This window comes from Cnephaeus nilssonii (assembly GCF_951640355.1).
Source record: "Cnephaeus nilssonii genome assembly, chromosome: 5".
Taxonomy (NCBI): Eukaryota; Metazoa; Chordata; class Mammalia; order Chiroptera; family Vespertilionidae; genus Cnephaeus; species Cnephaeus nilssonii.
This window is the reverse complement of record NC_137076.1, coordinates 59,435,182-59,458,327: the sequence shown is the minus strand read 5'-3', so window position 1 is coordinate 59,458,327 and position 23,146 is coordinate 59,435,182. Positions and strand designations below refer to the sequence as shown.

The window sequence follows — 23,146 nt, the reverse complement described above, 5'->3', positions numbered from 1 at the left end:
CGGTACCAAGTTTGTGAGTTCATGTGCCTCTTCCTTTTAGATTTTTCTCTTCCTTTAGATTCCTCCTTCTCTGAAAAAATAAAATAGACGGGCCTTCCCAGCTCCTTAAGATCAGTTTTCCCCTTTTCCCTCTTCTCTCCGGCCTCCTCCTTTCGATCAGGTCTTCCTCTCCCCAAGAGAGAGCCCGCGCCTCGCGCCCCGCTCCCCGGCAGGAGTGGGAGGGACGGGGCGGAGCGAACAGAAGTGGGCGGGGCCCTCTCCCGTCTACGCGCCGCCGTCAGGACGCGCTGACGTCAGAGGACATCCGGTCCGGCGCCTGGAGTCGGAAAGTGACTGCCCGCCTTCCCGGCGTGTCAGTTACCTCCTAACCCCGGGTCGTGGTCCGCGAGCCGGGTTTGCTGTCGCCGCGGGCGTCACCCCGCCGCTCCCTGCCCCCCCTGCCCTCGGAGTGAGCTCGGCCTCCCCGCCAGGGTGAGCGAGGTCGGCCCGGAGCGCGCGCGAGGGAGGGTGTCCCGCGGGCGGTGGCGGTCGGCGGGTCCCCGAGCCGCGTGGCACCTCCGGCGAGTGTCCGGCCGCCCGCCCGCCCCTTCACCCCGCGGCGTCCTCTGGCTGCGGGCTTTCCCTCCCAGGCCGTGGCGACCCCGCGCCGGTTTCCTCGTTTTGGCGACACGGGCCGCGTTCTGGGGAAGCCGGAGCGTTGCTGGAGAGGGGCTTAACCCCATCGGAGGCTGAGGAGAAGAATTTGCTTTTCACATTTCCAAAACTGGAGGGGGAAAAGAAATGAGGCCCAACTTTCTCAGCGGTTCACCCCCTCCGTATGGTCACCGGAGATTATTTCCTGTGCTCTATGGGCCATAACAGGACACGCTTTTTCCACCCTGTAGATTTTGTCATGTTAAATACCGAAAGGGTGACCTGGTGGGCGTGGGCAGTACTTGAGTAACCACCTACTAAACGTCCTGGCTTGATTTGTCTATTTTTTAAAAGTCGCAACTTCCCATCACTTGGTTTTTGATGGGATAGTCTAACGTCAGAGTCGAAACCCAAAGTAGGAAAAGTTCTTGAATGACCTTCGTGCTGTTTCCAGTACAAGCTGGTGCCTGGTTTTGCTGGATTGTAATATGCCCTTTTGAAAAAGAAATAGAAGTCTCTTCAAGGCGCGCTTCCTTGAACTCTGTCCACGAACCCCGGGCACGCGTTGATTTCTCTGAACCAGTGTCTTCAGGGAGGTTGTGTGTCACGGTCCCCAGTGAAACCGGAGCCTGTCCTTGGAGGTTTGGAATTCCTAGATCCTGAGTAGGGCCTAGAAGTCTAAATCTGTACTTTTAGGAATTTCTGCAGTTGATTTTTGAGAATCACTCTTAGAAAAAAAAGACTTTAAAAATATGTATTTTGAAGAGTATTAAGAAATTTGAGATTCAGATTTCAAAGCAGTCACGTGTAAGTTCTTTCATTAGTGCGTCTCTTCATTTATTGAGTGAATTAATATATGCCAGGCAGAGCTGGGAGGCAAACATCCGGGAAAGATGTGTTATTTAGTAAAAACCTTGTTCTATTAAATGTGGTAGTTCTTTCAACTAAATGATGAAAGCCAGTTTTAAAGTCATTATTATTTTTTTAAAATATATTTTATTGATTTTTACAGAGAGGAAGGGAGAGGGATAGAGAGTGAGAAACATCCATCCGCTGCCTCCTGCACACCCCCTACTGGGGATGTGCCTGCAACCAATGTACATGCCCTTGACCGGAATCGAACCTGGGACCCTTGAGTCTGCAGGCCGACGCTCTATCCACTGAGCCAAACTGGTTAGGGCAAAGTCATTATTTTAATATATGTGGTAAATATATCCTCTTAAACATAACTTTGAACCCTGTTAAAATTACAGCAGGTTGTAGAATAACGTTTTGTGCAAATCATTTAGTTAAAATCATGAGTCATGAGGTAGCTAGGAACTTAACTCCCCTTTATGTGAATTAGCCAGTGGTAAAACTGGTTTCGCTATAGGTCACTTCACTTAAAAGTCGCAGAACCTGTGCACAAGGTTAAGGGAGGACTTAATATACAGGGGTGGGCAAAAGTAGGTTTACAGTGTTGAGTGCGCGAAACAGTTTATTCTTGTATTATTTATTACTTATTGTATTATAACTGCAAACCTACTTTTGCCCACCTCATATGCTCATTGCATGTAGACAGAAGATGCAGCTTTCAGAGTCAAAGCAAAACTATAATACCTTTAATATGTTTTCAGAGAGAATAGTTTGACTTTGTAGTTAATGTTGTCGTTTGACTTGCCTAGGAGATGTTTTATTTAGGTACTAGTGGCCGGTGCACGAAATTCGTGAAAGGGGATTAATTAGAGGAAATATTTTAATATTGCTATTTGCCCTTTCTCTATAATAGAAGTGTCAGAGATGAAAGAAAATTAGTAAAATGTATGTGAAAATCTTCCTCCTGTTAGAGTCTGGGCACACCACGAGACCCAGAGTCAAGTCCCCGCCCACCCACGTGTGCCTCAAAATTGTGTGAGACCCAGACCCGGCCAGCCCCCCACCCCCATTGGGCTAGATCCAGACCTGGCTGGTCCCACCCTTGTCAAGCCCTGCCAGGCGGGGGCACAGCCTCAGGTCCCCTGGCCCGGTGCCAGGGTAAGGGGGAGCAGCCTGAGGTCTCCTGTCAAGCCCCGCCAGGCGGGGGGAGTGGCCTGAGGTCCCCCGGCCTGGCGCTGGTGCCAGGGGTGCAGCCTGAGGTCTCCTGGCCTGGCGCCGGGGTGGGGGGGGGGGCGCAGCCTGAGGTCCCCCGTCAAGCCCTGCCGGGTGGGGGCCACAGCCTGAGGTCCCCCAGCCTGGCACCAGGGCGGGGGGCGCGGCCTGAAGTCCCCCAGCCTGGCGCCAGGGCGGGGGTGTGGCCTGAGGTCCCCGTCAAGCCCTGCCAGGTGGGGGGGCGCATCCTGAGGTCTGTCAAGCCCCAAGGGGGTGGGGGGTGGGGGCACAGCCTCAGGTCCCTGCTGATGGCTTGTTAAGGCTCGTTACGGGAACTCGGCCTCTGCTGTGGGCGCAGCCATCTTGTGTTATGGAACCCCACCACCATGCCTCTGCTGTGGGCGCCGCCATATTTGTGGCAGAGTGACAGTCAATTTGCATATTCCCTATTTATTATATATAGGAGGAGGATTACATAGGAGAACCACGACTTCTTAATCTTCGGGTCTTGTCAGTATCAGATCATCTATACTAATAAAATGGTAATATGTTAATTAGACCGGGTGGACCAGACATCTTCCAGTTGTCCTGCCTTCCGGACAAAGCCATGGTTGCAGGGCCTGAGGCAAAGGCGGTTAGGGGTGATCAGGCTGGCAGGGGAGAGCAGTTAGGGGCGATCAGGCCGGCATGGGGGAGCAGTAAGGGGCTATCAGGCCAGTAGGGGGAAGCGAGGGTGATCAGGCTGGCGGGGGGAGCAGATAGGGGCAATCAGGAGGGCAGTTAGGGGTGATCAGGAAGGCAGGCAGGCAGAGGGGTTAGGGGTGATCAGGCAGGCAGGCAGGTGAGCGGTTAGGAGCCAGCGGTCCCAGATTGCGAGAGGGATGTCCAAGGGGTCCTGGATTGGAGAGGGTGCAAGCCAGGCTAAGGGACCCCTCCCCTACATGCACAAATTTTGTGTACCAGGCCTCTAGTCCTAATATATAAAAACCCAGGGTCCATGACATCCAAAACGACCGAAGGTTCGACTGACTGGAAGTCAGTGCTGGGTTGCTGTGGCGACCCAGCACTGATTGTCATGGCTGTGGGAGCCTGGAACCAGCACTGACTGCCAAGGGGGCTGCGGATCAGGCCCGAAGAGAGGCCTGGAGAGAGAAGAAGGGTCTGATCCGTAGCCTCCGTGGCAGCTGTTAATCAGCACTTGACTCTCTCTTTCGCTCCAGGCCTGGCCAGCATCTGCGCCTCTCGTTCTCTCAGGCCTCCGCTGGGGCTGCTGATCAGCCCTGCCTCTCTGATCAGGCCCGTTGATAGGCCTGGAGATGCTGACTGGCATGGAAACCGACCAATCAGAACCAAATCTGGGTGAAGTGCGAGGAGCCAGTGGCTGCCTAGGAGGTTGAGCTTTTGACGCTGACTGGCATAGAAACTGACCAATCAGAAGCTAATCTGGGTGAACTGCGAAGGCAGAACCTAAGGTGGGGGCTGAGGAGGGGTTTTAAGGGCAACAGTTGTTTGGTGTAAGGTGTAAGAAAGCGGTTCAATTTTTTAATGACCGGTTTGGCAGTATAGTGCATATGGCTGGCTATCAGTCCAGATATAGGGGTTATGTATTTTTGTCTGCCAAGAGCATCTCCTCTTGATGAAAATGGCTCCCCGTGCCTCCCCCCCCCCCCCTCCATTTAAGCAATCCTATCCTATATAATCTATCTATACTACTAAAAGGGTAATATGCTGATTGGACTGGGTCGACCGGACATCTTCTGGATGTCTGACTTCCTTCTAGACAAAGCCATGGTGGTGGGGGCTGAGGCAGAGGCCGTTAGAGGCAATCAGGCCTGCAGGGGAGGGAAGTTTGGGGCAAGATCAGGTCTTCAGGGGAGGGCATTTGGGGGCAAGATCAGGCCAGCAGGGGAGGGCAGTTAGGGGCAATCAGGCAGGCAGGCAGAGAGGTTAGGGGTGATCAGGCATGCAGGCAGAGGCAGTTAGGGGCGATCAGGCAGGCAGGCAGGTGAGTGGTTGGCAGCCAGTGGTCCCAGATTTCGAGGGGGATGTCTGACCGCTGGTTTAGGCCCAATCCCTAAATCGGCGGTCGGACATCCCCCAAGGGGTCCCCGATTGGAGCGGGTGCAGGCTGGGCTGAGGGAATCCCCCCTCACCCCGTGCACAAATTTCGTGCACTGGGCCACTGGTATATATATAAAAGCCTAAACGACCATTTGACCGGTAGCTATGACGTGCACTGACCACCAGGGTGCAGACACTCTGACTGGTAGGTTAACTTGCTGCTGGGGTCCGGCCAATTGGGACTGGGCGAGATGGGCTGGACATGCCCTGGAGCCCTCCTGTGATCCCTCCCCGGCCCTGAGCGTGCACCAGTGGGGTCCCTTGGCCTGCCTGTGCCCTCTCGCAATCCGGGACCCCTCGGGGGATGTCTGCAGGCCAGGCTGACTGGTAGCTATGACACGCAATGACCACCAGGGGCCAGATGCTCGAATGCAGGAGCTGCCGAGCTGTGGTGACTTGGCAGCGGTGGTTCTCAGGTGATGCACCGGAAACCAGAGAGGAGGGAGCCCGATTCCAGGGTGTGTCACCCGATAACTGCCCTCTCACAATCTGGGACCCCTCGAGGGATGTTGTAGAGCTAGTTTCGGCCCGATCCCCGCAGGCCAGGTTGAGGGACCCCACTGGTGCACGAATCCATGCACTGGGCCTCTAGTTTGAATGTAAAGTTCAAAACAGTGATGTAAACTGGGTAAATAACATATTTTTAATGATATCTGCCTAATCATTTTATTTTTTTTACCTTGGTACAGAGTAATTTTTAAAGAATACTTAATATCAGGGAAACTTTTTTTTTTTTCCCAATGGGAAAGAAAACTTGGCTTTTAAGATGATTTGGGGGATGTGTGTGTGTATGTGTATTTACATTTGTTAGAATTGTTTGGTAGTGCAAGTAAGTACATTATCTTAAAAGGCATCTATTTTACTTGGGATAATGTGCACTTAATGTTTCATAAAGGCTTAAAATTGCTTACCCATCAAAATGACAGGTTTGAGTTTAAAATTTAATGAGAATAAATTTCTTAGTTTATTTAGAATAGCAAATGCAACCTGGCACTTATACCTTCTCTGTTTGTTCTCTTGTGTTTAAGAGGGAAAAAATGCCTAAAAAGAAGACTGGTGCGAGGAAGAAGGCAGAGAACCGCCGGGAACGTGAAAAACAGCTGCGAGCATCGAGAAGCACTATAGATTTAGCTAAACACCCATGCAATGCTTCAATGGTAACAGCTTTTTATGATATCAGTTGATAGTTGAAAAACTGTATCAGTTATCGGAAAAACACCTGAAAAAAATTTTAGTGAATACAGTGTTGCTGCATATATTTTATTGATTTTGAAATCTGTGTTAGAGGCATGTCCATTGTTTTCATTAACACTGAGTAACAGTGATTTTTGTTTGATTTTATGTTATTTATAAAACCTAGCATATTACCTTGGCTATTCTTGGTGATGAATACTTACTGACCAAGAATGCATACTAGGATCCCTATGAAAAATTTTCCAGCTTCTCTGAGCTTATGTGTCTTAATTCAGTTTGTCTTATTAGTTGGAGCCTTTTTATCATTTTATCTTAGCAGTTCTTTATAACTCATTTGATTTTTCATTTCTAAACTTCCTACTGTTCTTGACATCTCTTTTGGTTTCCTGTTCTACTACCTTATTTCCCTGTGCCAAATGGGTTAGTCCTGATCACTTCTGGGCTTCTGTGGTCAGAGTTGCGAAAAGCAAGTGATATTTATGTCAGCATTAGTCCTTTTTTTTCTTTGACCATGTTTCTCTGAGTTGTTCCACATTTCCCAATTTCTACTTCTCTCTACTTTTTCTATTCCCACTACTCTTTTTTCTTCTGTTTCATCAGACACACATAAAGTGTTTAACATGACTTAATTCCACAAACTGTTGTGCATCTACTCTGTGCCGTCAGATACTATTTTAGGCACTGTGGGGGATACATAGGTGAATGACACAGTCCTGTTTCCACAAGCTTATGGATCAGTTGTTTTGTGCAGTACTTAAGAACTGTTTGTTTATAAATGACAAATCCAACCTAAGTAACCGGGAGAAATAGTGGACTAACTTGTATAGTTGGGCAGGGCAAGGATATAGCTGGGACACAAGGACAACTGGAACCTGGAACAACCTTGTAGTTCCATCTTTTGCTTTTGTTCCTTTTCTCTTATTAGTTCCATTTTCTCAGGTTGTCTTACTCCATTTGTTTGGGTTCATAGGCACCGGTAACTCGCATATCTCGCATCACATATCATTACCTCAGAGAGGGAAAGAACTCTGATACTTTGGACTTCGTGGTGCCATTTCCAGGACTAACATTTATGGCTGGAGTGGGGGAGCAGGATTACATAGCACAGATAGGACAGTGGGGCCCCCCCTTTTGTGTGTCAGGGTCATTTCTCGAGTCAAGGGGTAGAGGGCAAGATGAAAGAAGAAGTAATTCACATTCCTAAGTATATGCAATGACAGCCAGACTTGGTGAGTGGTGCAGTGGAGGCACAGTTAGGACTAAGAGGTGATCAAGTTGAATGTGTGGATGGGCTGCAGTTTACAGAAGAGGTGGGATCATCACCAGAACTTCCAACAGGGAAAGACTGTGAGGAGGGACATTTCAGGGCAAGGTGTGAGAATAAATAAGGCATACATAAAGAGAGTACAAGGCATATTTTGAAATTGGCTGACAAATAGTGACTTGAATCTAAAGGGAATAGGCCAGCAATTTGAAAAGTAGTTAGAGACCAGATTGCTGAGAATTTTTAATACCATGCTTTTAGATTCTGGATTTTCTGTAAGCTTTATCATATTGTGTTCTACACTGTTTCTTGTATCTGTTCTTTATTATTTGTGTGATTCTTTAAAAAACAAACTACCTCTATTTACCTCTTTTGTGAAAATGCCACTTCTTTGTCTAGGGTGTTATGCCCAGGAGCATACCTTTATTATGTGTAGATTCCTGTATACTGGGGGCAGTTGGAGGGTTTGGGCAAGTGTCATTTAAATTTTAACATGAAGAACAAGATATTCTTTATAATGCAAGTAAATTTGCAATTTTAAGCCAGTAGGAAATTAATGTCATGTTTATATTTTACAGGAATGTGACAAATGTCAGAGGTAAGTTTTTATTTCTTTTTCTATCTGGATGTAATAATATAGATCCTCTGATATTTTATCTGATATTGACTATATTTTAAAATTTATTTTACATGACAAGGCGGCAGAAGAATAGAGCATTTTGCTATTTTTGTAATTCAGTACAGAAGTTACCAATTTGTGCACAGTGCGGTAAGTATGATAACTAAAGGCACCTGCCTTTTATCAAATATTTGTTGGCAGTTAATCAATATGAAATGGTGGTTTATCACTGTTTATAATGTTATTTCTTACCATTAATAAAATATCATTAAATGTTATTTTGCCTACCAAAACACTATCAAGTCTTGATTTTGACTCTTTAATTTAATGCTGGAAAACGGTTAACATACAGGTTATATATAGGTTACCAACATGTTTTTGTTGTGTTTTTTTTTAATTGATTTTTAGAGAGAGAGAGAGGAACATATTTGCTGCCTCCTGCATGCCCCCTACCAGGGTCGAGCCCACAACCTGGGCAGGTGTCCTGACTGGGAATCAAACCAGCAACCTTTCAGTGTATATACTGATGCCCAACCAACTGAGCCACACTGCCCAGGGCTACCAACATGTTGTTTCATATATTAAAAGATCAGATTTCAGACTAATAGTACTTGGTGGTCCTGGATTTTTAATTATACTACTTTAGTCTTGTCCATAGCCATTTGTTTATTTTTCTAAAATTGGATTCCTGCTAATATTGCCTGCAGTGTGTTAGACCGTTGGGAATAGTTTTATTCCACATTTACCTGATGATTTGTTTTCTGTTTGGCATTTAGCATATGATTCTTGAATTTCTTCACATGGATTCCCAAGTGATAAGAGTTCTTAAGCCACATACTCATTTCCTAGGTATAGGTGGAAACTAAGAATAGATGATCATTCAGAGTAAAACTAAATGTAGTTCACAGAACAAGATTGGTGTTTGTCAAATAGTCTTCCTTAGAATACTTGTGCTATTAATAAGTATTTTTTAGCACAGTGTATACATTTAAGAAATGCTGTGTGTTTCATTCCCTTCCCATCTGGGAGATTTCTATTATATCGTGTATAATAAAGAACTAGTATGCTAATTAGACCGAACAGCAGAATGACCATCTGGACAACCTTCCGGACGAAGCCAGGGCTGCGAGGGCTGAGCCTCTTGCACGAATTTTGTGCATCAGGTCTCTAGTATTTATATGTTAAAGTTTCTGAAGACCTCCAGTAAAGAAATACAGATTTTCTCCCCAAACTTTTACTTGAACAAATATACCTTTTGGTTTTGGTGTAATAGTTTCAAGTGTAACACATTTTGGGATATGCTCATTTTAATGTGTTTACGTAAGTTAGGGATGTTTAGGGCTACATCCCTGAATATTCTAGTGTAGTTCTAGCTTTCAAAGAAGACATCATTGAGGTTTCTAATTAATGAAAAAGAGAATACTGGCTTAGTAGACCCCTTATCTGCCAGTTGTTACATCCTTATTTTACAAAAGAAATCAATATAGAATGAGAAAATAATTTATGGAAAGATTAAATTCTTGCTAGGACCTTCCTATAATTTCATTATTTTTGAGCTTAAATTTTGTTATACATGGATGCATTTCTCACTTATTTTGTACTTAGTGTTAGACATGGAACAGTTAGGTAGCCATTGCCTCTCATTTTCAGTATTTCTTCCCATTTCCTATTGTCTAGCTTTGTTCCTCAGGTAATCAGGATAATGGAAAATTGAATATCTTCTGTTTCTTTCATGTTCCACTTTGTGGAGTATGAAATGGATGATTACTGTGTCATTATTAATGTTCCCATAGTATATGAATTTCCTGACAGTGTTTTGAATTGGTAATTAGCTGTTACATCAGAGTTTTTGTGGCTATATGGTAATTTTTAGCTCTATCACCATATTGCTGGTTTTTGTGCTCACTTGGGGACTATTTGAAAAAAGTTTTGGAAAAATATTTAATTGGAGGTTATGTCTGTAAATGTGTACATATGAATAAACTTAAAAAGTGAACCAGATAAGATGCATAATCTCTGTTTGGTTGGTTTGAGATATTGTGTGGAAAGAAATAAGCAACAACTTTAAACCTGACTGTTTTTATTGTGAATTATGAATGGTTAAATTCATTTTTTATTTTTTTAATCCTCACCCGAGAATATTTTTCCATTGATTTTTAGAGAGAGTGGAAGAGCGAGGGAAAGACAGAGAGAAATATCGATGTGAGAGAAACACATCAATTGGTTGCTTCCTGCACGAGCCCTGACTGGGGCCCGAACCGGGGAGGAACCTGCAACTGAGGTACGTTCCCTTGACCGGAATCGTACCCAGGACCCTTTGTCCACAGGCTGAGGTCTATCCACTGAGCCAAACCGGCTAGGGCATGAAAGGTTAAATTCATTTAAAAGCATATTTTAAAATCTGCTATAATGGTGGTTTGGTTACAAAACATAACCTGGAATTTCTGATTTTAGTACAAATATAAATTAACACAACTTCATTGTGCAATTGGTTTTCAATAAATTTCTAATCTCAAAAGATCTGACTCAGGTAATGAGATCTCAGTTATATCCATTTTCTATTTTTGGTTATGTAAGCAGTACACTGCTTATTTCTGTCTACTTAAAATTATTTCCATAGGCTAGATAAAGATAATTAATGAATTACTTGCATGTGCTACTTTTGCCAGGCTAATTGCATAAATTTGTTTCTTTACTAGGGAAAACAAAGTGCATGATGAAGTCTTCAGACTGTGTCATAAAGCATGCTGGTGTATACAGTACTGGCCTTGCAATGGTGGTAAGCGTCTCGTCATTATCTCTTACACCAGTCAGTGATTTTCAACCAGTGTACTGCAAGAATTTTTAAAACATCCACTAACTGACTATTTCATCAGGGGCACTGACCCCTTTCTCTTAGATTGTGAATTTTAAAAAATGACAACAGCCAGCACAATAATAGCCATCCAATGTGAATTAAAATTACACTTATTTAAAAAAAAAGTGTTTTTATTGATTTCAGAGAGAGGAAGGGAGAGGGAGAGAGATAGAAACAACGTTGATGATAGAGAATTATCCGCTGCCTCCTGCACTCCTTACTGGGGATTGAGCCTGGAAACGGCATGTGCCCTGACCAGGAATCCTACTGTGACTCCCTGGTCATTGGCTGATGCTCACTCACTGAGCCACACTAGCCAGGCTATATCTATTATTTTTTTTTTTTGGTCAGATGGGCAAATATATTTTTTTGCTAAGCCAGCAGAATTTTAGTAATTTATGTGTGTCATGGAATGAAAAAGGTTGAAAATTGCTGTCTTAAGACTAGTTGTATCCAAGGATAAGAAAACATCATTCTGACCAATGGTTATTTTTTATAACCACTGTATTTTATAAATATACTAAGGCCCGGTGCACGAATTCGTGCACAGGTGGGGTCCCTCAGCCTGGTCGGCAATCGGGGCCAATGGGGGCCATTTCACCCAGTCCCAATCAAGGTCGATGGGGGCTGTCTGGCTGAGGAGGGACCACGGGAGGGCTCCAGGGCGTGTCCAGCCCTCTCACCCAGTCCCAATTGGCCGGACCCCAGCAGCAAGCTAACCTACTAGTTGGAGCATCTGCCCCCTGGTGGTCAGTGTGTGTCATAGTGACTGGTCGACCGTGACCAAATGGTCAACCACTTAGCATTACGCTTTTATTATATAGGACTAGTGGCCCAGTGCACAAAATTCGTGCACGGAGTGTTGGGGGGATACCCTCAGCCCAGCCTGCACCCTTTCCAGTTGGGGACCACTGGTTGTTACGATCCAGGGTTTTTATATATTAGGATAATCACACTGCTTTGTCCCTTGGCTTAATTAATCTGGAGTTATCTGGATTATCTGTGGCATGTTTTTGTATGAATTTCCTTTATTACCTACTTGTTTTTAACTGCTTCCTATTTTTCTTATTTGGAAACATACAAGGAATGGAAACATTTAATTTTGACTTAAAAAAAATTCATTTGTCATTGGTACCTTTCTAATGTGTCTTAATTAAACTTCATTTACTATGAAAGCCCTGCTTACCCAAGGTTCATGCTGTTGATTAAATAAGCAACCTCATTCTAAAAGAACATAGGATTAATATTTTTATTTTAAAGTTTTTTATTTTAAAGCTTTTATGTACAAAAAAGTACATACTTAATACAGGTTATACATAATTTCTTCATTATATGTAGAAGTTGCTAAGGAAAGTCATTGTTTTAAGTAATAAAAACATGTTTGTGTGATGCGTTTTGCTCTCTTTTTCACTAAAAAGTTATCCTTTTAACCAGTTTTACTGTATTCCATTGTGTGATTTTATGCTCTGGTTTGAATTTCAGTTCATGATTAAAATAATACTATTTTACATCAAGCAGAATATTTTATTTTTAGTAACTTTCCAAGAACATATAATTACCTATCAGGAGGCAGATCTTTATATTAAACATATTTTATGTGTGCTTATCTTACAGATGCAAGGAGCTAGAATTATTCATAGTCATCTTGTGAATTCTTTATTTTAAATATAAAATTGTCAGTGTTATCTTTCAAAAATCAATCAAAGATTCAAAAACCATTGTCATCTTCCTTGGTAGCTTGCTTATGTCTAAATTTATCAAACACTTTAACTGAGTTGTATGAGTCTGTATGATCTTTTCTTATATAAATAAAATATTTAAGTAGAATCATGAATTATTAGTTATAAATTCTAGAAATTCCCTCTTCACCCTGCTTTGTCCTAGGAGCCTGACTGGATCATGGCTTTCTTATGTTATGGCTTCCTTTTGGTTCAGCCAATGGAAGACCCTGGCAGGATACCTTAGATAATAGGAGAATACCATCTGGGTCATTATTCTCCCAGCTCATTCCCTACCACGTTGCCCTGGTTTGGATGTGAATTGGGCAGAGTTCCTCTCTATATGGCTTTCGCTTGGGTTCTGGTAGCTCCTGCCTTTCCCTGTCCCTTGATGTTTTTTCTGAGCCTATCCCTGTCCTTTGTAAATTATCTCTTTTAAACTCTCCTGTATTACCCAGTTTAGTGTGCCATGTCTTTGTTGTTAGAACCTTGAGTAATCCAAAAGACATTTGAGGATTTGCTAGCTACAATGTTAATCCATTTTTATTTTTTATTTATTTTTTATTATTTTTAAAAATATATTTATTGATTTCAGAGAGGAAGGAAGAGGGAGAGAGAGAAAGAAACATTCATGATGAGAGAGAATCATGGATTGGCTGCCTCCTCCAAGTCCCCCACTGGGGATTGAGCTCACATCCCGGGCATGTGCCCTTGACTGGAATCAAACCCGGGACACTTCAGTTTGCAGGCTGACGCTCCATCCACTGAGCCAAACCAGCTAGGGCTGTTAATCCATTTTTATAAGTCATAAAACATTTTTCCTATTTGCTCTATACTATTTTTGTTACAGGGCCTTGAATGGTATAACGCTGAACTGAGAGTCAGAAGACCTGGATTTAAATCTCAGCTCCTCTATAATGTAGTTCTGGGATTTGGACTTGGTCTCAGGCCCCTGTTCCTCATCTGTGAAGGAAAGACCATTCAGTCCATTAAGATTCTTTCTAGCTCTTGATACTCTTGACCTCATGTTATTGAAAGGTATAGTCTTACTATCCTATCTTGATACAGAAATGGAATGTCTTATTTACCCTGTCATTTAGTTCTATATATTTTACTTTAATTTTTTTCCCCACAAAGAAACAGGATAATTGCTTTGAAGCATAAGATGCCTTAAAAGAAAAAAAGCTGCTGACAGACGTTTAATATGTTGTCTAGGTTATCCTAGAAAAGCTATATGATTATTTTATAAATTACACAGATAAGGAATTTTCTCTCTTTTTTTAAAAATAAATCTTTATTGTTCAGATTATTACAATTGTTCCTCTTTTTTCCCCCCATAGCTACCCTCTACCTGGTTCCCACCCCACCCGCTGCCCTTACCCCCCTCCACACTGTCCTCATCCATTGGTGTACGATTTTTGTCCAGTCTCTTCCTGCACCCCCCACACCCCTTTCCCCCTGAAAATTGTCAGTCCACTCCCTTTCTATCCCCCTGATTCTGTTATATTCACCAGTTTATTCTGTTCATCAGATATTTTATTCACTTGATTTTTAGATTCACTTGTTGATATGTATTTGTTGTTCATAATTTTTATCTTTACCTTTTTCTTCTTTTCTTCCTCTTAAAAAATACCTTTCAGCATTCATATAATGCTGGTTTGGCGGTGATGAACTCCTTTAGCTTTTTCTTATCTGTGAAGCTCTTTATCTGACCTTCAATTCTGAATGATAGCTTTGCTGGGTAGAGTAATCTTGGTTGTAGGTTCTTGCTATTCATCACTTTGAATATTTCTTGCCACTCCCGTCTGGCCTGCATAGTTTCTGTTGAGAAATCAACTGACAGTCATATGGGTGCTTCCTTGTAGGTAACTAACTGTTTTTCTCTTGCTGCTTTTAATATTCTCTCTTTGTCTTTTGCTCTTGGCATTTTAATTATAATGTGTCTTGGTGTGGTCCTCTTTGGATTCCTTTTGTTTGGGGTTCTCTGTGCTTCCTGGACTTGTACCATATTTTCCGGCGTATAAGACGACTTTTTAACCCAGGAAAATCTTGTATATGCCCAGTTGTCTTATACGCCGGAAAATATGGTAAGTCTATTTCTTTCACCAGGTGGGGGAAGTTTTCTGTCATTATTTCTTCAAATAGGTTTTCAGTATCTTGCTCTCTCTCTCTCTTCTGGCACCCCCATAATTCTGATGTTGGTACGCTTGAAGTTGTCCCAGAGGCTCCTTACACTATCTTCATATTTTTGGATTCTTTTTTCTTTTTGCTTTTCCGGTTGGGTGTTTTTTGCTTCTTTGTATTTCAAATCTTTGAATTTATTCTTGCGATCCTCTAGTCTACTGTTGGATCTCTGTATATTATTCTTTATTTCAGTCAGTGTATGCTTAATTTCTAGTTGGTCCTTCTTCATATCCTCAAGGGTTTCACTAAATTTATCGGCCTTTTCTAGAAAATTCTTGGAAAACCTTATAACCGTGTTTTTGAACTCTATATCCAGTAGTTTGCTTTCCTCCATTTCTTTCATTTGTGACCTGTTTCTTTGTCTCCACATTTTGGCTGCTTCCCTGAGTTGATAGAGTGGCTTTATGTGCTAGGTGTCCTATAGGGCCCAGTGGCTCAGCCTCTCCAGTTACCTGAGGTGGACACTCTTGGTGCACCCCTTTCTGGGCTGTGTGCACAGTCTTGTTGTAGTTAAGCCTTGATTGTTGTTGGTATCACTGGGAGGAATTGACCTCCAGGCCATTTGGCTGTGAGGATCAGCTGTGTCTACGATGGAAGAACTTCTGTGCTGGAGACACCCTTATGAGGCAAGACTTGCTTCAATGGGGCTTTGGTGCTCACTGAGTCTGCCCCCTGAGTGTGTCTCTTATGGATCTGAGGAGTTGTAATCTAGATGGTCCTACTCTGACTCCTGGGTACACTGGCTCTTGGATCTCCAAGGAGGTGCTAATTTAGCCTCTGCCTGAGGCCACCCAGCAGGAGCTATGGAGAGATCTGCAGATTCCTCTTCTTTGTTTGGGTTTTGGAGGTGCCCAGATGAGGCCCAGCTGTGAAGCAATGCGAGCTGCTGTGGGGCCTTGGGCCTTCTTTTGGATGTTCTCGGTCTCACTGACTCAGCTGCAGTTTGTTAGGTAAGTTTAGATTTCAAAGGACCAGGCCATTCATATGCAAAAGCCTCTGGGTACAGCTTGGATGGGGCAGAGTCTCAGGGCAGAGCAAACAGCAATGGCTTCCCGTCAGCCCTGCCCTAAGAGGCCTCCAGGTCTCAGTGTCCCTTGGTAATCGCTGAAAGCACCTCTTAGAGAAAGCCGCCTTCGAGTTCCGCCTGCTGCCAGACAGTCCAGTTTCTCCCTGTATGAGTCTGGGTCCCCAGAGTCTTGCCCGGAACTGGAGTTCAGAGCAGTCGGGAACTTGTGTCTCCCTGCGGAATTGAAAAAGCTAGCCGCGTACTCAGTTGCCAGCCCTCTCCACGAGCGCGCACCTCCTTACCTCTGCTCTTTACTTCCGCAGCTCCTCTGAGTCTCAAGTGTGCTTTTCTCTTCCCTTCTAGTTGTAGAATTTCCACTTAGCCAGCCTTCCTGTGGTTCTGGATGATGTCCGTTTTGTCTTTTAGTTGTAGTTTTGAATTTGTTGTGCGAGGAAGCAAGTTCAGGTGTTTACCTATGCTGCCCTCTTGGTTTCTCTCAAGGAATTTTCTTAAGTTAGAAATATTAGTATTTGGAAGCATTCAATTTAGTTACTGGAATTGCTGTAGACAAGTATGCTTGAACTGTGGACTCCAGATTTCATTTGAATTAGAATTCAGTTTGAAGGCCACACTTCCAGCTCCTGACTTACTTCAGTGATTAATATTAGGGTAAGTGTATAGTTTTCCCTTTGCTTCTTTTTTTTTTTTTTTTTTTTTGATATATAGCTAAGGTCTGTATAAATAGCTATTGGTGTAGTAGTTTTCACTCTTAATTTTGACTAAGTAAACAGTAAGTTTTTTTCTTCAATGAAGCCACCCACTGTCACTGAAGGTTGATAAATTACTAAATGTATATAACTTAGTTGGTAGCTACTGGGTAGGACAGAGACTTTCAAACTTTTTCACCTCATGTCACAAATAAACTAATTACTAAAATTCTGCAGCACACCAAAACACATACTTTTTTGCCAATCTGACCAAAAAAAAAAAAATAGGTATAACTTTGATTTTTAAAATAAATAATAATAGTAATTATTTACCCTCTTTGCTCCAAAGTGACTTTTAAAAAAAATCAGGTGCCTATACTTATATATAAGGATTTCTGGTACCAAGAATTAATCAATCAGACATAACCTTATTATGCATTGTGACCAACAAGATGGAGCTCTATTAAATGACCTATGTATTCATGGTTCAAGACAGCACATTCACACTGGATGACTCTTATTGTGTTGGCTGTTGTCATTTTTTTTTACTTGACAATCTAAGGGAAAAGAGATCAGTGCCCCTGACTAGGTATTATACATTGAAAAATTCTTGTGGCACACTGAAAATCGCTGTGTTAGACAATGGCTGCAGCTGGTCAAGTGACGAAGATTAATTTTTGTGTTCCTTGGTTGCAGGGTGCAATATGTGACTTCTGTGAAGCTTGGGTGTGTCATGGTCGGAAATGTCTCAGCACACATGCCTGTGCCTGCCCTCTTACCGATGCGGAGTGTGTGGAATGTGAACGAGGTGTCTGGGACCATGGTGAGTGATTACATACAGGCCGCGAACTTGGCTCTAAGTGAAGGCTGACTTTGAAACATCCTGGATACTATTTTTAACATATTTTTCAGGATGCTTTCAATCCTAAATATGGACATTGTTTTGCTTACCAGTTTAGTTGAAAAAGGGATTTATACTAGCACTAACAGTCATTTGGATTGTTTACCAAAACAAGTAGGGAGCGTAGTTATGGGAGAGCAAGTGTCTCTGAGCATTGTATTACATATGTGTAGCCAGGGGTTGGTGGGAGTCCCTTTCTTTATGGTTAATTTTAGCAGTTTTCATTGTAGCTTTTATCAGAACAGAAACTCCTGTGTCATTATGGTGTAAATCTGAAATAACTTGCCATCCTTTTTGAGCAGTTTTATAGATAGGAGTTTTTTTAAATTAAAGCTTATCATATTTACATTTTTATGTTTTGTTTTTTAATCTAATAGGAGGCAGAATATTCAGTTGTTCTTTTTGCCAAAACTTTCTCTGTGAAGATGATCAATTTGAACATCAAGCCAGCTGCCAGGTTTTAGAGGCGGAAACATTTAAATGTAAGTTTTTATATATTAAATGTTCTTTATATCCAAGTTTCTTAATAGTCTGAGTGTTAAACAATGAAAAAGGAATCCAGTTTTTTATTCAGCCTCTTATGGACTGTAATTTAGCTCAAATCTATTTTCTGGTTGTAGAAAAAATTCATAACACATCTATTTTCTCTTTTTAAAAGAGGTGCCTATGGTATTTTAATTGGGCCAATTATTTATTTTGTGGGAATGATCAGGAATTACTGGTCCTGAATACAAAATGTCATTTTCACCTCTAAGTTACTAAAATAAATCCCCTTCGTCTCCACATACTTCCAGATGCTCCCAAGTAAGGGATAGCACCCTTGGTTTCTTTTCAGTGATTCTTAGACAGGAGTATGCATCAAAGACACCAGTGGAGGATTTTAAGAAATACAGGTGTTCAGACCTCATCCCTGAGATTCTGTATTTACGTTTGTGGTGGGTGCCAGGCACATGCATTTAACCTGCACACATAATTCTCAAGGATCTTTCTATTTGAGAACCAGTGTTACTGACTGGGTGGATGGTATCATCTTCACAGATAGATTATATTTTATTTCTACTCTGATTCTCAAAAGCTCAAGTTTTGGAGTCAAACACTACTTGATTTCTACTTGTTGGTCATATGACTTGGGGCAAATCACTAAATCTTTCTAAACCTGAATCTCCTTAAAAGGAAGATGTGAATTTCTTTTTCAAAGTGTTAATTGAAATGAGAATCCAGACAAAGAAAAGCATTAGTATAGTACCTGGCACTTAGAAAACCTTCCTATATAATAAAAGCCTAATATCCTAAGTGTCTGGTTGTCCGTTCAACCAATCAAAGCATAATATGCTAATGATATGCTAAGGCCACTCAACTGCACGCTATGACGTGCACTGACTACCAGGGGGCAGATGCTTTGACTGGTAGGTTAGCTTGCTGCTGGGGTCTGGTGGATCAGGACTGAGCGAGATGGGATGGACATGCCCTGGAGCCCTCCTAAGGTCCCTCCCCAGCTGGCCATCCTCCTGCGTCCCTCCCCGGACCTGATCATGTACTGGTGGGGTCCCTCAGCCTGGCCTGCGCCTTCTTGCAACCTGGGACCCCTCGAGGGATGTCGGAGAGCCAGTTTCGGCTCTATCCCACAGGTCAGGCCAAGGGACCCTACTGGTTCATTCCAAGGGACCCAGAATTCATGTACCGGGCCTCTAGTTATATAATAGATGCCATCTTGGGAAAGACTGATATTCCCCAGATATTCACTTTCTTGAATTTGGTTCTTATTCTGGTAGTTCTGGTATCAGTTGTTAATCCTTATATTCACATAAATTTAAAATTGAGATATATGTGTATATATGTATATATATGTCATTATTAGATATATCTATATCTAAGACATATATATCAATTATATATATAGCTCTTACAATATTTTTATAGAAATTCTCAAAGATTAAAGGAACATCTTAAAGTATATAAGAATTGTTGATTTCCTTTCTTGTGAATTGGAATTCAATCTCATTTTTATGTGTCCTCTAAGTTATACTATAAGACAGAAAAGCAAACTTAGTAATTGACCTAAGATAGTACTTCAAGTACAAATCTGTGGAAAATAGTATTTTTATTCCAAGTTTAATCTGGGCATTATGTATTTTCCCCACAGGTGTTTCGTGCAATCGGCTCGGTCAGCATTCTTGTCTCCGTTGTAAGGTATACTTGAGTATTTTTTATTTTTAATTCCCATATTCCACACCAGTCCTTGAATTACTTACAGCTATGATTAACCTGGAAGGATCCTTAAACATTATTTAGTTTTGTTTTTTCATTTCGGAGATTGTGGGATTGAGAAATCTTCACGACTTTGCAAAGGCTATGGGTTGGCTTGTCTTAGAGTTGACACTAGTGCACATGCTTCCTGACTCTTGGCCCAGTGTTTTCACACCTTACATTTATGGAAAAAATTCTGACCAAAATGATGGAATGTATTTTAATTAATGTCAAAATGCACTTGCGTAGGAGAGTGAAGATTTCCATAATGTTCTAATTCCTTGGAACTTATCTCTATCATTTTTGTTTGTCAAAGATAACTAAATAGATACAACCAATTCACTTGCTCTCAGAAACATTTCTCTGGTTTTTGCTTATATTCTTAATCCTATCTTATTTCTCTTTCCACTCTTTTCTAATTTTGTCTAAGCTGTTTCGTTTGCCTTAGATCCCTCTCCATCTTTATTGTACCCCCATTCTCCTTCAGATCCCAGATAAGACTTCATGTTCTTTCCTGAATCCTGCACAGGGTTTAGTGCTCCTCCTCCTCTCTTTTCTTTCAATGCATAGTGTCTTGTAGTGGCCTCTCCACTTGTCAGTGTCCCCAGTTAGACTGCATACAATGTGAGGGTAAGATAGGCTCTTCACCATTATGTCATCAGGGGCTTTGTGAATACTCATATATTCATGAATGAGTCTACATATCATACCCTGTGTATAGTTTCTGCCTTGTGTTAGGTCATAGTTCTGAAGAGTCCTGACAGAGAGCATTTCTCTTAAGAAATTAAAGTCAGGAGTGTGACCAGTCCCAAGTTCTTCTGCCCTAATGAACCATATCTTTAAGTTTCCTTGAAATAGTGAATGTTAACTTTGTGTATTTTAAATTTATTTATTGTTGCCTTAGCTGGTTTGGCTTAGTGGATAGAGCATCGGCCTACGGACTGAGGGGTCCCAGGTTTGATTCCAGTCAAAGGCACATGCCTGGGTTGCGGGCTCCAACCCCAGTAGGGGGTGTGCAGGAGGCAGCCAATCAATGATTCTCATCATTGATGTTTCTATCTCTCTCTCCCTCTCCCTTCCTCTCTGAAATAAATAAAAATATATTTAAAAAATAAAATGAAATAAAAATAAGTCCTGCTTGAAGGACTTCTTTAAATTTATTTATTGTTCATTTTTACTTCTCTGTATAGGCCTGTTTCTGTGATGACCATTCAAGGAGCAAAGTATTTAAACAAGAAAAAGGAAAACAGCCTCCTTGCCCTAAATGTGGACATGAAACTCAGGAAACTAAGGATCTTAGCATGTCAAGTAAGGCTCTTAAAATGACAGTGGGTTGGTTTTGCTTTCATGCTTAGACAAGATTTATCTTTTTTTTTCCTCTTTCTATTTTTGTTTTTGCCTCTTTTTTCTATTTGGAAAGATAAATGTGTTCTCTTAAGGAAGTGGGATTTTACAGCCTTGGAAAATATATGGGTAAAATTTCTCATTTTAACTTAAGAAATATACCATCATTCACTTTGATATTTGGCATTTGCCTCAGTTAATGACATAGTGAATACTGAAATTTAAGACCAAAAAAGGGATTTTTCTTTTTTTTTTTTGCTGAGGCTTCCTTGTTCAATAATTGAGTAGCTATAAATCCTTAATATTTAAGTGCTGGTAATCTTTAGTACTGGAAAGTTGGAATTCATTCTTAAGCAATTCTTAGGTATGTAGTATTTGAGCAGCTATACTTATTATGTACTACATCACTACTGTAGGAAATTGCTTTCTGGTTTTTATATAACTTTTCTATGAAGGAATAAGACTGCCATAAACATTTATAGTAATGCAGCTCACAATTTGACTCTTTACCAAACATATCAAAATTAAACCGTAATTCTAAATGACTTTGCTAAATCAAATGATGTAAGTCTGATGATTTTGCTGATTTTTTTTTTTTTTTTGCACTAGTTTGTGTTGCTAAAAGAAGAAATTAAAGATTTTGTCTTGGGCATCTGACATAAAATTGCCCTAAAAAGTGTAATGACATGAAATCAACTCTGCTATAATTTGAAATAAATGTTTAATTGATCAAACGAAAGGGCATTTTATTTTAATTTTTAACATGCCTTATTATGTTTACAGAGTGCTGTTTTGTTTCCCAACTTTTTCTAGATTTAATGAAATGACACACTGTCATCTTTATCATTTGTTACACGTGGTGTGTGTGTGTAGACATCACGTTGGATAGAATTGATTGTTGTTTTTTAAGGTCTTCTTTTTTTCCATAAATATTAAGTTAGGAAAGTAGGAAAAATGTGGCTTACTTTTTTGTTTGGGAGTAAGAAGCAGCCAATCAAGTTCATGTAATGTTATGTATTGTAGAGGAAAATGAGGATGTAGAGAACGGGAACTAATGAGGTGCCGTGTACATATCTGTGTTTTGTAGCACGCTCCCTGAAATTTGGCAGACAGGCTGGAGGTGAAGAGGGAGATGGAGCTTCTGGGTATGATGCTTATTGGAAGAACCTCTCATCTGATAAGTATGAGGATACCAGCTACCACGACGATGAGGATGAGTCTGAAGCAGAGGATGATGAAGAAGACGACGACGAAGGTGGAAAGGATTCAGATGTTGAGTCATCAGAATTGTTTACTAATTTAAATTTAGGAAGGACCTATGCCAGTGGCTATGCTCACTATGAAGAACAAGAGGACTAGGGGAACTGCTTGCCCGTTGGTGACCTTGCCTGAGAGGAGCAGGAAAGTGTGTGCTTGATGAATCGTGTGTGGGTGTTCAGAAGTACTGTCACTTAGCCTTGTGCAAAAGACTAGTCACACTTACTGGGCAAGGGGTAGGCATAGCATTTTTATAGGAACTGATAAGCAGGCTTATGTCATAAGAAAAATGATTTTCAAATGTAAGATGTTTATTGATACAAGGAATTAAGCATCATGGATTGGATTTTTACTGATTTCAGTAACCTGGTAGGTTTTGCCAATTAGATACATATATAGGATAAAGGAATAATTGGAGGGTAATATATTTGAAATTAAATTGCTGTTTTTATGAAAAACACTGCTTATAAATACATTCTGTCTGATTTTGTAAAATGTAATGGGTAAATAGAGTTATTGTATTTTTCCTTGTATGTCCATAGGATACAAGTCAGATGTTCTATACTAAATTTTCATTAAATCTTCATGTCATCTTACATAGTCATGATATGTGTGCTTTAGCAACTGATTCTTCACAATGTACATCCTGAATAGTACCTATTAATGCCTAAATGTATAGACAAAGGTGACTAGAAAGCCGTTTTTCAGACACAGAATCAGAAATAGTATTACACAGATGCTTTACCCAGGAAATTTAATTTCTTTTTGAATAAATCTAGTATTACAGTTACATACTTTTGATATTTTATTTAATTTCTTGTTCTTAATTTTGGAAACCTTGGAAAGTATTCTAATGTTTTTGTGTAATCTTCATTTTTTTTTGGTCTAATATGTGAAATAAGTAGCAGAGATTAATATTGTGGTAGACACAAAGTTATGCAGCCAGACCCCATCATTCATGGTGGAGGTGGAGAACAGACAGTTCTGGCACAAATTCCAGTTGTTAAAACTTATGAATTGGGATGGA

At 41.3% G+C, this 23,146-nt stretch overlaps 1 protein-coding gene across 2 annotated transcripts; it reads left to right on the top strand.

The window, feature by feature from the left end:
* Positions 1 to 309: 309 nt before the first annotated feature.
* ZNF330 (zinc finger protein 330) lies at positions 310 to 22,863 on the top strand. 2 transcript variants are annotated; one of them, XM_079771359.1, is made up of 10 exons: positions 310 to 471; positions 5,850 to 5,978; positions 7,858 to 7,877; positions 7,978 to 8,048; positions 10,598 to 10,677; positions 17,067 to 17,193; positions 17,649 to 17,753; positions 19,415 to 19,461; positions 20,709 to 20,826; positions 21,950 to 22,863. In XM_079771359.1, the coding sequence occupies exons 2-10, from the start codon at positions 5,859 to 5,861 to the stop codon at positions 22,219 to 22,221; spliced, it is 960 nt and encodes a 319-aa protein (XP_079627485.1). In that variant the 5' UTR covers positions 310 to 471; positions 5,850 to 5,858; the 3' UTR covers positions 22,222 to 22,863. The 2 variants fall into 2 exon arrangements, with proteins under 2 accessions (XP_079627485.1, XP_079627486.1); XM_079771360.1 differs by having other exon boundaries at positions 310 to 480.
* The last annotated feature ends 283 nt before the right edge of the window (positions 22,864 to 23,146 follow it).

What these genes read in the sequence shown, in the direction of transcription:
- ZNF330 (XM_079771359.1), top strand. Translation starts at nt 5,859, where the DNA reads ATGCCTAAAAAGAAGACTGGTGCGAGGAAGAAGGCAGAGAACCGCCGG. An exon ending in ACCAATTTGTGCACAGTGCG is followed by an intron (nt 8,049 to 10,597) that starts GTAAGTATGATA and finishes TTTCTTTACTAG; the next exon opens with GGAAAACAAAGTGCATGATG. An exon ending in GTACTGGCCTTGCAATGGTG is followed by an intron (nt 10,678 to 17,066) that starts GTAAGCGTCTCG and finishes CCTTGGTTGCAG; the next exon opens with GGTGCAATATGTGACTTCTG.